The sequence below is a fragment of the Rhinichthys klamathensis genome, unplaced genomic scaffold (assembly GCF_029890125.1).
Source record: "Rhinichthys klamathensis goyatoka isolate OS25496 unplaced genomic scaffold, OSU_Roscu_1.1 h1tg000321l_1, whole genome shotgun sequence".
Classification (NCBI taxonomy): Eukaryota; Metazoa; Chordata; class Actinopteri; order Cypriniformes; family Leuciscidae; genus Rhinichthys; species Rhinichthys klamathensis.
The window spans coordinates 98,663-117,672 of record NW_026606837.1 but is presented as its reverse complement, the minus strand read 5'-3'; the positions used below and the strand labels follow the sequence as shown (position 1 = coordinate 117,672).

The following is a 19,010-nucleotide window of genomic DNA, read 5'->3' as shown; positions in this document are numbered from 1 at the left end:
CTACATATTAATCAAACTTCATCTAAGGTAATCTCTTTTTTGTTTAATGAAGATGTTATTGTTATTGTTATTTTGCTGTTTTATTCAATTTATTCACAGTTCCAGAATACCACTTCAGTGATATATGCTTTTATCATTTTTTTCATAGCTGGTATGGGCAGGATTTTCCCCTCCCATTTAATAAATATTCGACTGCAGAATGCAGATATTGTCATATTATTAATATAAGTAGGCCTAATATGATATTATGCATTGCATTGCTAGCTTAAATATGCTATACACAAATGAAGTGGAAGAGAAAGACACGATCGCTACTGATTAGAAAAAAAATTCTAAACTGATATTATTGGCGTAAGTAGGCTGATGTCAGACAGGGTATAATCATCAGCAGAATTTAAAAGATAGACCCGAGATCCTTTATTTGAAACATTTAAAAATGTTGTAGTGTGTTGGCTTTTTAACTTTGAATTCAAACGTCTTGTCTTTTACTTTTGTAGCGTTTTTAGTCAGCTCCCGACGCGATGTTATTCATTGTACGCGCAAATTCAAAGCGTCGCGTCTGGGCACGTTAATGACGCTCGCGCTCTTTTAAACTCGTAATAAAGCGGTGAATGTTTTTTCCAGAAATGACGCTGATCTACAGTACAAGTTTATATTTAGAATACATTGCAATCACTCCAAAATAGATGACGACAAGACAACGCACACACCTGCATTACGAGCTGTGCTTCTTTGCGTGCCTATTTAGGCTTTTGCTTCGCAGCACCTGATGGGCTGGCGTTAATGTGACGTAATGTAACAGTCTATGGTTAAGATAAACATCGTCACTATTTTTAGTTAATTAATAAATATTGAAATAAATTGTAGATAGGACATTTGTAAAAAAAAAAAAAAAAAAAAAAAAATGTAGCCCTCTGTCTGGGCCCCATCCAGCCAGTCGGGCCCTAGGCACGTGCCTAGTTTGCCTTTGCGTTAATCCGGCTCTGAGTTCACTATAATACTGTGACGTGATCGGCTGGCTCCACTTCTGAACTGCCTGCCTTTCCTTGGACTGTTTACGCACACACCCTGAACTGATTACGCACACACCTGTTTCCATTGATGACTCTCACACCTGCATCTAGTTCCACACGCAGCTCCACACACATTTATACCTCACTGTCTCTATATCACCCATTGCGTAGTCTTGAATGACTGAATGTCACTGTCGTGTTCAATTCCGAGCGTTTCCTAGTCTGATCTTGTTTCATTGTTATCTAGTCTGTTATCTTTATCCTAATCTGTTATCCAAGTCTAGTCTGTGTTTTCGACCCTTGCTGAACCTGTTCCTCAATGGGCTATATGCACGCATAACTTCCGCGTTTGACGCAAGGATGCTCGTGCGTTTCCGATTGGGGAGATTTAAAGCGGAGGAAAACCGAGGAAACCGGGATTATGGCAGAGTCTTCAAAATGTACTGTCCTCTCGTCTTTGAAACGAAACTTTAATACGTTTAGATGTAATTTTATATATAGTTATGTTTATTTAATATAATAAACACAGAAGCATAAACAAAATGAGGAGTGTCTGTTTTTGTGACTAACGTTTCTTTAGTATAGCAGTTGAGTATAAAAACCAATATAAATTCTCGGTATAGCATTGGACTCTACGAACGGCGGAAGTAATCCAGCATCCTTAGACCTTCACCGGAAATACCGCCGTGCATAGAGCCCATTGTCTGCTGCCTGCCTTTTGCAGTAGCACCTCATTGCAGTTCACAAGATCCAGGGGGCGGAGTTGGATCCAGATCTAAGGGGTGGAGATGGGTAAGATTAGGGGTGGGGTTAGGGATCAGGGGGCGGAGATGGGTAGGTTTAGGTATATGTAAGGTGGGAGGAGTTGGATCTGGATCCAACTCCTCCCCCTGGATTTCGTGTTCTGCAGTGAGGACCATCTCGCCTTTTGGCCCCTTGCCTGTTTCCTGGATTCCGTCTCGTCTGCCGCCTGCCTCTGTTATCCCGCCTGGTTATCGGATCCTGATTATTGCCTTGTCTCCTATCCTGTGTCTGCTGTCTTTGACCATTGCATGTGTGACTACCCTGTAAATAAACTCATTTTAAGACAGGAATACATTTTAATATATTAAAAATGTTGTGTGTATGAAATAGTGAAACATAAAAAAAATGATTGATTATAATAAGAATTACAGATATCATTATTCAACATTCCAGTAATCAAGGTTGCATGGAAATATTACTCCCTCTGTGCAGTTTTCCTAGGCTGAAGTAGCTTCTTCATAATTCTACATAATGTTGTTCTGGAAAATCATTTTTGTTCTGGAAAATCATCTCAGTTTCAGAACTCTGTAACTAATTTTGGCCAGTTCAGCCATTGACACAGCTTACCTCAAAGCATCTGGCACAGTTTACCCCACATCTATCATTTTGAAAACTTTGTTAATGAAACTTTGTTAATGAATGGTTAATGTTTAGCCAAGTAATAATGTGGTATTATAATTTGGCAATTCACATATGTTATTTTTGCAAGACCTAGATAAATTTGCTTTGACATAAAATTGGTATTTATATTATATCACTTCATGAAATGTGATGTAAAATATACAGGCATATACTGTAAAACTGGAAACATTGTCACCGTATTTTTACAGTGAATTTATGGCAACTGCATGCAGCTGTCAGTTTTTAACCGTAAAATTAACAGGATATTTGTTAGTGTACCAGTGTTGCTGCATGGTACTTTAATAATGTTAAAGCCTTCTTGGCTGGTCCATTTATTTCTGTGTGTGTACGTTTGCACTGAATATTGTATAGAGAAAGCATTTATTTTTGATCCAAGTTGCCTCAACATATCATCAAACTGACTTCTCAGTAAGGTTTTGGGACACTGGGAAGGGTTTTTTTTGTGCTACTTTCAGTTGTGTAAGCGACTGTATATGTCTGTATGTGTGTGTTTAAACCCACATCTCCATTAGTATATTAGTCATCAGGCTCTTTGCTTTATTTGAATAGGTCATTCTGAGGTTAACAAACAGAGAGAGTCCGTAACACTTAACTGATGGTCTCTGAACTCTAGACAATTGAAACCCTATTATAATCCTCTTTTGTATTTGCTATATAATTAGACTGTAAAGTAGGTTTGAATTTAGCAAATCTTATATAACTATACGTTGCTGTAAATAAGTTGCTTTGCTCAGCTGAACCTTGCAGAGAAGACTACACTCACTTACTGGAAAACCCTTAAAAATGTGTGCTCTGAAGTTTTATAGTCAACAATGACCTATAAACATGATTATTCTCAGACAGGACGCCCACGGTCTGGCCCACAGGCCACTGACTGACTGTCTGATGCGCATCGCACACAAAACTGGAAAGCATGTTCTGGCAAGCTTTAATCTCATTGGCTGATTTTAAGTAATTTCCTGGAGTAAGGGAACACAGCGTTTATTATCAGTCTACTTGGAAACAAAGTCATGTTTACAAGGTACCGGGTGATACGACGAGTGCTTTTGAGGATGAAATAATCTCTGGATCTGCCGGTTTTTCAGATTAGAGCGAGCAAAACCGATTTTTGTTTTGTCGCTTGACATGTCAGTCAGACACTCTCTTCCTGTTTAAGTGGGTGCTTATAGGCAAGATTAAGCTGCTTGTGCTGTTTAGTCAAAGGTCTGACAACAACTCCATTGACCGTGTCACACATCTTGAGTTAACAATGAAAACTTCTCTCAAAGTGCCTGTATCTTTGCCAAATGTGTCGTTTGTGTATTTTCGAGCATCTCTCCCTTCATAATGAGCACTTTGGACTCATTTACAGCTTTTCTGTGAGCAATGCACTCTGGTAATTATAGTCAGGATGGAAAGAGATGGACAATGGACATCATCAGGGGGACTGTGTTTTTTGATGTTACTTCTGCGAGCAGGCTCACTCATACTGCAATACTCTCGACACTGAATGACAATTTGCCATCTGCAAGTCCAGCCCGACAGTTCTGAGAGACAGACTATCAGCGGCTCTATCAAAGTCAGTCACGTCCTCTGATCAAGGCACTCACTGAATGAACTATTTCAGCAAGCTTATTATTCATGTAGTTGTCATGCACCTATGGCTCGTCTTGATCAAATTAATTTTTGTTGTTGCAGAGCAGTGGGATGAGTTTTCGTAGTCGTCGGTTCCGTTGTTTTCCTATTATGTCCTCGAATTTAGGATTTCTATGTATTTTTTTAAAATTGTTTTTCTTTCTTTTCTTTTCCTTGGCTTGTCTTTCCTTGCAGGGACTTTGCTGAGAACCACGTTGAGTTGCTGAATATTTCCACTCTGATGACATGCACCGAGCTCACAGTGCTGTAAGTGTTTTTCGTGCTTTTACCCTCCGCCATAGTGTATGTGATGGCTATGCTTACGTTGATGCCAGCATCTCAATTTATAATGGTTGTAAAATTTGATTTAATAGTCAGTTTAATTGAATGTGGTACAGATGTTGGTTTGTTTATTATCTCTAAAGGGAAATGCTTGTTCTTAGTTAGACATTAGGATGTGTGTCTGCATGCATGCGTTTCTAACAAGTGAACAAAGCTTCCTTGTGGAGAATGATGTCAAGCACGTGTTGAAATCATTTTAATTTAACTGAGTTTAAAAACTGTAGGACATTTCTTATATGCCATATACTGTGGGATACAATATTCTGTGACCACTTTTGAAAATGCATCAAACATGTCAGGCATGCATTGCCTTTTTATTTTATTACACCATTTTTATTCAAATTATATTGTCAGATTAACAATTTAACAACTAACATTGTAAAAAAAAAAAGTATTTGATATATTTTGTTTGAATTGCATAAATTGTAATAGTGTTCAGTTCAGGGGAGAAATGAGGCAGGAACCAGCAAAGTTCAGCATAAAGTTTTAATGATAAAAAACAACAAAATGTCCCAGGCCTTGTCCTCTCTCCACTATCCTCATTCTTCTTGCTATCCTTCCGGAGCTCCTCCGTGGGACTCAAGACTGGTGTGTCTTGCAGGTTTCACTCATTATCTTTCTCTCCACTGGCCTTGCTCTGCTCCCATGACTCTTTGCCCCGCCCTGCTTCACCACAGTAATCATTTCTTTGAATTTGGTTTGTCCCCCTTTTGCTGTAAATATGACAGGTTCAGGCTGGCATTTTTTTTAAGGTGATTAATTTTTTTAACATATGAAGAGCATAATTGCTACAAACTACAAAAACTGCATATATTGTTGTTAAATGCAGTGACCTTAAATGTCAGTTAATTTGCTAGGTTTTTATTTACCGTGACATTTGTACATTTTTTTTAACCATTTACAATACATGATTGTAATTTTTTCAGTTTACCAGAGCAAATTTTGCAATCATCACAATTCTACCACAGATTGAGAATGAGTTGTGAAGAATATGTTGAAAGGTCTCTATTTCAGAGATACATGCTGCACATTGTCTAATGAGGCTTCCATCTGCCAATTCCTTTTTTTTTTTTTTTTTGATAATTAGAAAAAAAAATTTTAAATAGACTTTCTATTCTCCTTCTCATTTTGCTTTGGGCAAAGTAACATAGTTTGATGTTACTTGGGGAAAAAGAAATCTAACTCCCATCACTTTCTTACAAGTTAATCAATACCTCGGGACGTTTATCTATGGGCTGACTCATTTGTGGTTGATCACATTTGGAGTATAAAAATAGAGGAATCTAATCCCAGTTTCTCAGAGAGCTGTGAATTTGACTCCTTTGTAGTCTTGGTACTGTTTTCCTCATAAAACTGTTGCAAATGATAGCAGAATGTCTCCTAGGAACAGTGTGATGACAGAAAGATTTTGCCTTATTCGGACAGACTGAAGTCTCTGACAGCGACAACTAAACCCATTCCAGGCTCTATTAGTTTATTATTAAGATGTTCTCTTTTGTAATAGATGTAGGGAAGTGTCAGACATATCTTAAATGAGATTTTGAGGGAGAGGTGGTATCTTTGCAAACAGGGTCAGCGTGCCCTTGCTGAAAAAGCTGGAAATGCAGCAGAAAGCAGTAGGATTTCATTATTGTCTGGCTGTTTAACGGGCCAGTGGCTGTTCTTTGAGGCTTTCCACACGTGAAAATGTTGAAGTTTAGTCTCATTGAAAAGAAACATTATGTTGTTCTCTCATTTTTATATGCCCAGATCACTGCATGACAATAAAATCAAGATCCTTCCAGAAAGCACGTTTCATTCTCTTGGATCTTTGGTTGAACTGTGAGTACCGCAGCACATAATCTGGATGTACAATCTTTGGATTTGAGAGTAATAAGGTTTTTACATCATAATTGAGATATCTTTGTATGCACGTCGATTTAATTCATCTGATTGTTGTGTTTGTTTCTCCTTCTTGTTTTTTTTAGAGATTTGTCTTGCAACAGACTTTCCGACCTTCCTAAAAACACTTTCAAGAGTTTAAAATATCTGCAGAAACTGTGAGTTATGCAAATATCAGTCACATCATTTATTTACATTTTTTTTAATTGGTTGGTTCAATAAATGGCGCCATGATTGATGCAATAGGACAACATAAAAAATGTTATAGGGATATTTTAAAAGAGGAACACTTCTGTCACTTTCCACTCACCTTCATGTCCTTCCAAAACTTGGTGCTTCTATTTCTTCCATGGAACAAACAAGTCTTCTTTTGGTGGCTGAAAAAAGCACCACAAAAGTAGTCTGTATTCTGAGCCTTTGAAGCCATGTGCTAGCTCTTTACAGAATTGAATTTAAGCTTGTCTCTAGCCCACATATGCATTCAAAAATGGTGTGTAGTTTCATGTCCTTTATGGAGCGTATGACTATCCACTGTTGTTACTGGCAAGAGAAAAAATCTGTTTAAAGAAAAATGGATTTGAAATGTCATTAGTAAATAATCAGAAAAATCATTTTTGGCTGACATATTCCATTTAATGTTTGCAGGAACATATCCCACAATCCTGCTCTCCATATTCATGCCAGTCACTTCAATCACCTGGTCCAACTGGAGTCTCTGTACGTATCAGCATTGCATGCTCTGCACTGGAAAAGAATGGCTTTTAAGACCCTATTAGTAGGTGTCGGATGAAATGCAACATTCATTTGTGTTTAACAGAAGTCTGGAGGGCATTGAAATTCCTGATATAACCACCAAGATGTTTCTTCCCATGGGAAACCTGTCCCACATGTACGTACCTCTCATTGTGTGGTCGGTGTAATAATCTGCATTCGCAGGATGCTCAGTTTGTAATCTGTTGTTTGTTCGTATCTGTTTTTTCTAGATATTTTAAGGATTTTCAGTACTGTTCCTATGCCCCACATGTTCGGAAATGTAAACCTAACACCGATGGGATTTCATCAGTTGAAGACCTGTTAGCCAGCCTGGTTCTGCGGGTGTCCGTCTGGGTGATGGCCTTCATCACCTGCTTTGGGAATCTCTTTGTCATCGGAATGCGTTCCTTCATTAGAGCGGAGAACAACCTGCATGCAGCCTGCATCAAAGTCCTGTGTTGTGAGTAGGGATTAATAAATACAGATTTTTTAATAATGAATTAATAAATACATTGTGTGCAAATTTTTTTATAATAATAAAACAATTAACTTCATTATTGATTCATCTGATCTTTGTACTGAACACTTCATATATTTGATTAAAAAAAAGTAATGCATTAAAATATTTGTTTATTATTATTGTTTCATTTTTTTTAATTATATAAAGTGTACAGCACAAAGACCAGTTATAGCCCCCCCTTGATGCCGGGCCTGCAACACACACAGACACACACACACACACACACGGCCCGAATTGAAATTGCTCCAAAAAGGTTTGGCTACACATTCTACAATGGCAACAACAAAAAAGGATTTTCCTGGACAGAAAATATACCCAGTAATGCTAAGGCCTTCGTGAATGGCGGTATTAGCAGAAAAAACAAGGGTAACAAAGGTAAAGGATTTTATCTAAATAATGGAAGCTGTCAGTAAAGCCTATTATGATTTGGTTTGCTTTTGTGTCTGTATGTTCAGTATATTCTTGTGCGTGGTTTGATTGTTCATTCTCGAACCTTTATGCACGCATCTATAATCCTATTAAGAGAGTGACAGTTTGTTTGTGTATGCTGTGTATGCAGTATGCTAGCGTTTTTAACTTATTTCAAAAGTAAAATTACAGACTGTTCCGCAGTCCGATCATTTCCTGATGTACTGAACAATAACAATCTACTAATACTTCAGTAAATCTGTGGCAGATGTATTTTTGAGGCCTGATGGGTTTATTTTTCAATACTTCATTTTTACCGACATGCATCCAATAGGGATACAGTTTGTAATTGATTGAAAATTGTGATTTTAAGTTTTTCCTGTGTATTCACAATTTGATGTGAAACTTGGTGAGATAATATTACTGGCCATACGTCTTTTTTTGGATGAACCATATTTTGCTAAAATTAAGTCAGCAAGCTACCGTGATTTAAAAAAAAAGGTAAAATGATCAAATTATGACAAATTACTTTAATACTGTATATAACAAGGGCATAGTTTTTTTTTTTGGGGGGGGGGTGGGGGGGGGGTGCTCCCTCGTGAGAGATGCTTTTTTTTTTTTTTTGAAAAATGTCTTTTGTGGTATCTTGCCTATCATCCACACATGCAAAGTTTTTTGATAACATAACTGCAATAAAGTAATGGCCTAGTTAACAATTACTTGTTTACATTAGGATTTTTGATGTATTTTATATCATATAACCCTCTGGTGCTCTTCTATAATTTTTGACCTAAAAATAAAAAAAAAACTAATTATTTTTTTACTTCATCGTAATGGTACAAAAATTGGTAAAGGTTTTGGCACTTGCTATGTGAAAAAAAAAAATCATGGGCATGATTTGAAAAGGTTAAATGGTCCTGAAACAAAACTGTCACACTTGTGCTCCTCGTGGTCAAAAATGGCTGCATTGGAAATTAATGGGAGATGAATTTTATCTAGTGAAAACTTTTGGTACTGTGGCCAAACAAAATCTTACTGAAGGCAAATTTTTTGAGATATCAAGCTCAAATTTGGAACACAACTTGTTTAGATTCAAGGCTTTGATTTTCTTGCAGTTTTTGAGTAAAACATGTTTTGGAAAATATATATATTTCATATAAACATTTGAAATAGTATTTTTGTGCAACAATAAACAAAACTTTTAAGTTCACTTTTTAAAACTTTTTTCACCAGCAATAACCTGGCAAGTGTTGTCTTTGAAAAGAGAACTTAAGTCTGTGCTCTAAATCTAAATCATTCAAGATTTACGAATTTTTCTATGCTCAAAAAGTGAATAAATGGATTATAAAACAGCGTAAATATCATTTGGTACCATAAAATCCCTAAAAAATACAAAATATTAATTTAAAAAGCATTATCTTTTAGATAGCACAGAGCGCCAGAGGCTGGAACCGTATCAGTATGACAGAATTGTCTACTTCGAAGTGCCATGGGAAGTTTAACTAATTTAACATTTTCTTATATTGAAATTGTTTATTTCTTACTCCTTAACAGTTCACCAGGCTCTTAGTGATTTTTGGCTGTCATCTCTTAATATCTGAAGGCTTTTCCTAATCATCATTAGAACAGAACTCATTTTACAGATGGGGAAAACCAATTGTTTGGTTAATAACTCTTGAAGGTCTCTTCATTCTAACACCACTGTGAGGTTGTGGGTTGGACTTTCCTCCCAGCCCTCGTACTCCACAAACGCTCCCTCGGCCGCATCATGGAGGGTTGTTATTAGCCGGTGACACATTTTCAGTTGAGTTCAGTGTCCTTATCTGTACTTGGTCTGTTAATCTCAGCTATAGCAGTGTGTCTAGATTATAGTCAGGGTGGGAAAAGGAGCTTGGCCTTTACCTTTGGCTGTTCACTGACTTTAATAGCATCTCTCTGCTCACCTTTGCCATGCTGCCTGAATCAAAGATCACCTGCTATCACAAGATGGAGGTATCATCGCATGGCTCGGATTAATGATGTATTCCATCAAACTGTAAGGAAGAATGATGCGTTCATACATTATTCCTAGTAAAACACATTCCCTTTTCTCAGACAGCTGGAGTATTCTTAAATGTACTGTCTGACTTGTGGGACAACCAGTAAGTGAGCAGCTGTCAAATATTTCACACCTCCTGGGAGGAAATTCCTAAAGCAAAACTGCAAGCAACTTTATGCCACTTCTGGTCACACGGTCTTGTTTTTATAATGGTAATGAGGAACAGAATTTGCGCTGTCGATATCCACTGCACAAACTGATGCAGCAGGAGCTAGTCACTATTGTTTTAAATCAATCTGCAACTAGACCTGATGAAACCAGGAATAGCAATCTTATAATCAGTGGAGATGTTGTCTTTCATTCTAAAGTAATGAAATGAGGACAAAATTGAAGAACTTGGGTGAGGAAGAAACCAAGTCTCAGCAGGAGGAGCCCATTTTCCACTGGCTGTCACTTATTGAAACCGATTTTGTGTTATCTTTATTTGCAGAAGCCTACAGTTCCCTTTCAAAAGCTACTCTCGATGCTGCGTACTCATATGCATTGGCGCTTCTTTGGACCGGGCCGAGGACGCTGCAACTCTTGTTTCAGGCGAGATGATTTCGAGAGTGATGATAAAGCGCAAGAAGAGTTACTCGAGATGGTGACTCGTGCAGTGGCCAGGTTACAACTGGACTGGCCACAGAAACAAGAGACCCCTAAGCGCACAAATTTAGAGGATAGAATTCTGTCCGGTGGCTGAGGGGAGAGGCCTGAGCGACGGTCTCTCCCCTTCTTCGAAGACCTCCATGACGAGTGAACTCGTTAATCGGGGAAACGTCCAATGACGTCATCATCAGAGGTTATTTAAAGGATTAGTTCACTTTTAAAAAAAAACTTTTGCTGATAATTTACTCACCCCCATGTCATCCAAGGTGTCCATGTCTTTCTTTCTTCAGTCGAAAAGAAATTAAGGTTTTTGATGAAAACATTCCAGGGTTTTTCTCCATATAATGGACTTCAACGGGACCCAAACGGTTCAAGGTCCAAATGACAGTTTCAGTGCAGCTTCAAAGGGCTTTAAATGATACCAGACGATGAATAAGGATCTTATCTAGCGAAACGACCGGTCATTTAAAAAATAAATAAAAAAGTTTAAGTTTCATAAGCACAAATGCTCGCCTTGCTCTGTTCTGTGATGCGCGTTCGTGACTCTCCTATTCGAACTCGTTCATCAAAATGAACGAATCTTTTTTCGAGTCATTTCGTTCGTTGAAAATCCTGGAATGTTTTCATCAAAAACCTTAATTTATTTTCGACTGAAGAAAGAAAGACATGGACATCTTGGATGACATGGGGGTGAGTAAATTATCAGCAAAAGTTTTTTTAAAAAGTGAACTAATCCTTTAAGCCTCTTGCTGTGTTTGAACACATGCTTCACAACCGGTCAAACAAATATGTTTTCCCAATGTGTATGAGTACACAGCATCTCGTTCCTGCTTTTTCGGGGAACAGGGTTACAGTTGAGTAACCCGAGACGTTTTTTCATTTATGAAAATATTAAGTACTGTATGTCATCATGCTTAAATATCCATGTCATTGTTTTGATTTTGATTTTTTTTTTTTTTGCTTTGTTTTCTAGTTGCTGACTGTCTGATGGGAGTCTATCTCTTCTTCCTGGGGATATTCGATGTGAAATTTCGTGGCGAATATAACCGGAACGCTCTTATCTGGATGGACAGTGTGGAATGCCGAACAATTGGCTTTCTTGCCATGCTCTCCTCTGAAGTATCTGTTCTCCTCCTCACCTACTTGACGCTAGAGAAATTCCTTGTCATTGTTTTCCCTTTTAGCCATCTGCGGCCTGAGAAGCTGCAGACGGTGTTGGTTCTGGCCTTCATCTGGGTTCTGGGATTTGTCATAGCAGCTGTTCCCCTGCTAAATGAAGACCTGTTTGGGAACTATTATGGGCGAAATGGAGTTTGTTTCCCTCTGCACTCTGATAGACTGGAAAAACCAACAGCCAAAGGATACTCCACAGGGATATTTCTTGGTTCGATATCTCTTTTTATTATACATATTTTTGATAATGTATTCAATTGTTTTCATGTATTTAGTATTTTTAATTCTTTACATATATATACAGTGGGGGAAATAAGTATTTGACCCCTTGCTGATTTTGCAGGTTTGCCCACTTACAAAGAATGCAACGATCTATAATTTTAATCATATGTACATTCTAACAGTGAAAGACAGAATCCCAAAGAAAATTCCAGAAAATCGCATCATATGAATTTATAAAAATTGATAACCATCTGATGAGGAAAAACAAGTATATGACCCCCTACCAAACAGCAAGTATTCTGGCTCCTACAAGCCAGTTAGTCTTTCTTTAAGACACAGCCCCAATCCCAACCAATTATCTACATCAAATACACCTGCCTCACCTCGTTACCTGTATAAAAGACACCTGTCAACACCCAAACAACCAGCATCCAACATCACCACCATGGGCAAGACCAAAGAGCTTTCTACGGACATCAGGGACAAGATTGTTGATCTGCATAAGGCTGGGATGGGCTACAAGAGAATCGGAAAGCAACTTGGAGAGAAAAGATCAACTGTCGGTGCAGTTATCAGGAAATGGAAGAAGCACCACACCACCGCCAACCTCCCTCGGTCTGGGCCTCCACACAAGATCTCGCCTCGTGGGGTGTCCCTGATCATGCGAACGGTGAGGAATCATCCCAAAACCACAAGGGGGGAACTGATGAATCAACTGAAGGCAGCTGGGACCACAGTTACAAAAGAAACGGTTGGTAACACACTACGCCGTCATGGATTGAAATCCTGCAGCGCACGCAAGGTCCCCCTGCTCAAGAAGAAACATGTACAGGCCCGCATGAAGTTCGCCATTCACCACCTGGACGACTCAGAAGAGGCCTGGAAGAAGGTGATGTGGTCAGATGAGACCAAAATAGAACTTTTTGGCCTCAACTCGCCGTGTTTGGAGGGCAAAGAACACCGAGTCCAACCCAAAGAACACCATCCCCACCGTCAAGCATGGTGGTGGCAACATCATGCTTTGGGGGTGCTTTTCAGCCAAGGGGACGGGACAACTCCATCGTATTGAGGGGAGGATGGACGGGGCCATGTATCGTGGAATTCTGGACCAACATCTCCTTCCCTCAGTGAGAGAGCTGATGATGGGTCGAGGATGGGTGTTTCAGCACGACAACGACCCTAAGCACACCGCCAAAGCAACAAAAGAGTGGCTGAAGAAGAAGCACATCAAGGTTCTGGAGTGGCCTAGCCAGTCTCCAGACCTGAATCCAATTGAAAATCTTTGGAGGGAGCTTAAAATTCGAGTTGCCAGGCGACAACCTCGGAACCTGAAAGATTTGGAGGCTGTCTGCAGGGAGGAGTGGGCCAACATCCCTGCCGAAATGTGCACAAACCTTGTCACCAACTATAAAAAGCGTTTGACATCTGTGCTGGCCAATAAGGGCTTTTCTACAAAATATTTACATGCTGTTTGTCCAGGGGGTCAAATACTTGTTTTTCCTCATCAGATGGTTATCAATTTAAATAAATTCATATGATGTGATTTTCTGGAATTTTCTTTGGGATTCTGTCTTTCACTGTTAGAATGTACATATGATTAAAATTATAGATCGTTGCATTCTTTGTAAGTGGGCAAACCTACAAAATCAGCAAGGGGTCAAATACTTATTTCCCCCACTGTATATATAGTGGCCTATATTCTTCATTAGGCCTATACTAAATTTAGGCGGGGTGACCTTTTTTCTTTTCTTTTCTTTTTAAAGCCCAAACCGGCAAAGGGGATGATCTGCAATGTCCGATTTACCCTGATTTACTGTGGGGTACGGATAATATTTAATTTAATAAAATTCCTAGCAAAAAACTCACTTGGGGTGTGTCGAGAAGGAAAATGCATGTTGTTATTCTAATATATATATATATATATATATATATATATATATATATATATATATATATATATATATATATATATATATAATATTACCTAAACATCTTTTATTTTATTTTATTTATTATTTTTTAAGGATGATCAGGAAAATACAAACCACCAGAGATGGTAGGAACTGCAGAAAGGGCACTGTGAAATTTACACTTTAAGTAGGCCTACTCATTTACTTTTCTGGGAAACGGGGATGTCTGGTCACCCTGTAATTTTTAAATTCTGTATGCAGTCCTGCTTATTTCTTTCCTTATGTCAGTCCTTATGTGCACTGACATAAGGATATATTCTGAACTAAGTGTCTTGTGTATTCACAGGTCTTAATCTGGTGGCGTTCTTGGTGATTGTCGTTTCTTACTCCAGTATGTTCTGTTCCATTTATAAAACTGGCATCAATGCCACAGATGTGCGCAGTCGGCTGCACAAAGATGTGGCTGTGGCCAACCGCTTTTTCTTTATTGTGTTCTCTGACGCCCTCTGCTGGATACCCATATTTTTGGTCAAAACACTCTCTCTTCTAAAAGTTGAGATTCCAGGTGTGTTGTTTATTTCTGCAGCACCATTTTTTGACCACATGGTTAAAACAGAAGCATGTTTCTCATTTTTGCATGAATCTTCAACCCCATAACATTTTGAATGTAAGGCAGTTGGTACAAAATATATTTTAAAAGAGAAATATCTTCAGTTATTTATAAAAAAAAAGGCACACAAAAACTGGGTGATGCAACCAGAATTTGAGTCATTCAAATAAATATTTCAAGTTCCAAACTTACTGTGATGGGTTTAAAATAAAGTAGCTCTCTGTGGTTACTTATCCACTTTATTTTTAAAGTAAGAGCGAGAGCAGCCATTTATAAATTGAACAAGGCTTCCATTCTCATGCGCTTCCAGTTATTTTTTTATTTTATTTTTTTTGCTGTACAAAACAGCTTGTTATGCTGCTTGATACTCTAAAATAATATAGTAAGAAATTCCAGTTTGAGGTATTGTCGTAATTATATACTGGTTTGTAGCGCAAATAGTTTTACCGCTTACTGTCCTTTGTTATTCGTCTATAGCGCTAATGAATCTTGCACATTCACAGAAAATAAGGTGGATGTAAGGATAAATAACTATTGGTATTTTTGCCTGGTTATAGCCACATATTTAAGATGGTCATGGCCCTGGTATTTTAGGCCTGACATTTACATTTACATTAAATAAATAAATACAATTTAAATAAAAGTTTAGCAGTAACAAATAAAATTCTAAAAAGTTGAATTATCCTTTAATTTTTTCTTTCGTGCAAAAAAGCCACTGTTTCCTGAAAATTACCCAGCTACCTCTAGCCAAGTGTGTCACAAATCCTCAATTTAAGATGATCAGTGAGTTCTGCTGTTGTTGACATCAATGTCTTCTGTTTATCTCTGCAGGGACGATAAACTCCTGGGTGGTGATCTTCATTCTTCCTATTAACAGTGCCCTTAACCCCATCCTCTACACCCTGACCACCAGCTTCTTCAGAGAGCAGGTGGAGCTTCTCCTTTGCCGCTGGCAGCGACGCTCCACGTCAAAGAAAGAACGCAAGAGTCTCACCAGCTCCACCATCTACATGGACCCCTCTCGAAATGCAGAATACCCTGCAAAAATTTCCGTGCCACGTCTGTCTTTGACAGACATGGATAACCAATATGGGTGAAAGAGCCAGTGAGTAAAAGGGATCAATCATAGTGTTGAACTATCATAATCATTATCTATGTTAAGAAAGGAGAATGACAGTCTTTCCTGGAACAATTTAAGTAAAAGGATGGCACTTGATTCCTGCTGTTTTTGTTCTAATATGGAGTGCTCTTTTTAGACACATGACTGTTTTCTCCATTAGTAGAAGCATTCTTGAACACTTCAGCTAGAGCCTCGAACCCCTCCAACGTCCATTTTCACCCTAAACGCCATGTCAGGCCCGTAGCCCTTGAGCTGGGCTTGTTGTTTGTCTCAAAAGATTTTAAAGAAGAAAAGCAATGACTACTAAACCAATGGAGAAGACTGACAGTATTTACTGCAGAGCACATCTTTTAGAGATCAAAGGAACATCATTTCTATGAAGGACAAATTTGTACATTTTCTATGGAGATGTTTGAAAATGTGATGGATTTTGAGATTGAATTTGAGAGGTTATTTGTAATGTACAGCAAACGTATTTATGCTTGCTTTGCCATTTCACAGAAAAGACTCATTAAAGGGAAATGGCTCAAAGTTGTCTTGGTCAAAAAAGTAGTTGACTGTTTACTGAACAGAAGCATGCAATCAAGATGAAGAGGTGCATTTCATTCATCTGTATAAGATAATATAACATACATTGTTTTTGTTTGTTCTTTGTCATTTTTTTAATGACGATGCAAAAGCATTTTATTTTTATACTCATGTAGACTATTTATAAGTTTGATTTTTCTACGCATCTCGAGATACATGCAAACATTCAAAGTTGTAAATATGTTCATAGTCCGAAGTCTCGTGGAATCTGTCAAGCAATATAAAATTGACAATCTGACCAGTGTCAAGGATTTCCTTGGCTACTTCAATCATTGTATAACGTAGTTTTTAAACTCTTTTAAAAAAACATTGGTGATTGTTTATAATTTGTCATAAAAGACACAAATGAGTGATCTTTCATTCTCACAGTGTGTGTTTGTGTAATTTCACATAAAACAGCATGGATTTCACTATAAAAAGTTTGTAATAATTAAGTTTTTTATATCTATTTTTTTATATTAGTCTCGTATGCTCACCAAGACTGCATTTATTTGTTTGGTAACACTTTACAATAAGGTTCCATTAGTTAACATTAGTTAATGCATTGGTTAACATGTACTAACCATGAACAACATCTCTGTTCAGCATTAGTTAATATTTGTTAACGTTAACTCACACATATACTAATGCATCAATTTACGTTAACAGCACAATTAAGTTAACATTAGTTAATGCATTAGTTAACATGAACTAACCATAAACAACAGCTCTGTTCAGCATTAGTTATTAAAATGTATTAACGTTAACTCACACATGTACTAATGCATCAATTCACATTAACAGCACAGTTAAATAACATTAGTTAATGCATTAGTTAACATGAACTAACCATGAACAATGCCTGTAAATAGCTTTACTGTTTTGTAAGGTTAACTTACTGTACATATTTACATTAGTTTACGTAGCAGTTGACACACACTAAGTATGAACATTTCTAACTCACCAAGTTACCCTAAATGTAAAAATACTGCTTGTGTACCTTATCAACACTCTTTCATATATATATATAAGGCATTGATTTGTTGGTAAACATAATTCTACAGCGGAAAAATATGTTGTTCATGTTTATACGCACTTTACTATCATTACTTGCATTCAAATAAGTATTTAATAATGGATTGAGTTAAAAGTGTACTCTATTTCAATATTAACTGATGTGTTACTAACATCTCTTTATTAACATTAGTTACCATTAATAAAGCATTTATTAATGGAATTTATTAACCTTATTGTAAAGTGTACACTATTCAACATTAACTGATGTGTTACTAACATTTGTTTTCCGCTGTAGAATTATGTTTACCAACAAATCAATGCCTTATAAAAGAGTGTTGATAAGGTACACAACAGTATTTTTACATTTAGGGTAACATGGTGAGTTAGAAATGTTCATAGTGTGTGTCAACTGCTACATAAACTAATGTAAATATGTACAGTAAGTTAACCTTACAAAACAGTAAAGCTATTTACAGGCATTGTTCATGGTTAGTTCATGTTAACTAATGCATTAACTAATGTTATTTAACTGTGCTGTTAATGTGAATTGATGCATTAGTACATGTGTGAGTTAACGTTAACAAATTTTAATAACTAATGCTGAACAGAGTTGTTGTTCATGGTTAGTTCATGTTAACTAATGCATTAACTAATGTTAACTTAATTGTGTTGTTAACGTAAATTGATGCATTAGTATATGTGTGAGTTAACGTTAACAAATATTAACTAATGCTGAACAGAGATGTTGTTCATGGTTAGTTCATGTTAACTAATGCATTAACTAATGTTAACTAATGGAACCTTATTGTAAAGTGTTACCATTTGTTTTCTATTTTAATTATTCCTGTGATGGCAAAGCTGAATTTTCAGCATCATTACTCCAGTCTTCAGTGTCACATGATCCTTCAGAAATCATTCTAATATGCTGATTTGGTGCTCAGGAAACACCTATTATTATCAATGTTGATAACCATTGTTGCTGCTTAATATTTTTATTTAAACCGTGATACACTATCATTAAAAAATGTGGGGTAAGTGCGAATAAAAAAAAGAGAAAGAAATTCAAAAGTGACAATTATAATGTTTTGAAATATTTATTTTGACAAATAAATGTTCATTGAACTTTCTATTCAACAAATAATCCTGAAAAAATGTGTCATGGTTTCCGCAAAAATATTAAGCAGCAAAAACTGTTCTCAACATTGATCAATAAATAATTGAGCACCAATAATTATTGATAATAATAACTGATCAGCATATTACATTTTGAAATGTTTTACTGTTTCTTTGATCAAATGCAGTAGGTGAGACTTCATCAAAAACATTTATTTAAAAAAAATCATAATTATTCAAAACGTTTGACAGAAAGTGTATATTTTTGCTTATGCTCTGAACATTTACAGGTAGGACAGACATAAACTAGATAATTGTAAGTTCTGATAAGTTTTAAATCATTTTTAGACTGCAATGGAAGAGAAAATTCCCAGTCAGTTTGAATGAAATTGTGCACTTTTAAAGGTAAACTCCATTAAAAATTTTGCTTTTGATATCTTTTGAGACTGTGCACCTGTCAGTATCCAGCAGCATCTTTCCAGGCGCTCCAGAACCTAATGGATGGAAGGACACAGACGAACGTGCGTCTCAGCCAATCAGCGATCTCCATTTCTCTCTTCGGTAAATATATACAATCTGATTGGTCGCTATGGGCGGAGTTTTACCATCCTCAGC

The 19,010-nt window shown here is 37.1% G+C and overlaps 1 protein-coding gene across 2 annotated transcripts in view; it reads left to right on the top strand.

Moving 5' to 3' along the window:
* The window catches only part of rxfp2a (relaxin family peptide receptor 2a), a 56,528-nt gene extending 40,690 nt beyond the window's left edge, over positions 1 to 15,838 (top strand). For both annotated transcript variants that reach the window (XM_056271508.1, XM_056271507.1), the window contains exons 10-18: positions 4,269 to 4,340; positions 6,165 to 6,236; positions 6,383 to 6,454; positions 6,942 to 7,013; positions 7,114 to 7,185; positions 7,280 to 7,509; positions 11,637 to 12,047; positions 14,315 to 14,533; positions 15,410 to 15,838. In XM_056271508.1, coding sequence (XP_056127483.1) covers positions 4,269 to 4,340; positions 6,165 to 6,236; positions 6,383 to 6,454; positions 6,942 to 7,013; positions 7,114 to 7,185; positions 7,280 to 7,509; positions 11,637 to 12,047; positions 14,315 to 14,533; positions 15,410 to 15,675 — 1,486 coding nt within the window. In that variant the 3' untranslated portion in view covers positions 15,676 to 15,838. The remainder of the gene's footprint in view (positions 1 to 4,268; positions 4,341 to 6,164; positions 6,237 to 6,382; positions 6,455 to 6,941; positions 7,014 to 7,113; positions 7,186 to 7,279; positions 7,510 to 11,636; positions 12,048 to 14,314; positions 14,534 to 15,409) is intronic.
* Positions 15,839 to 19,010: the final 3,172 nt, after the last annotated feature.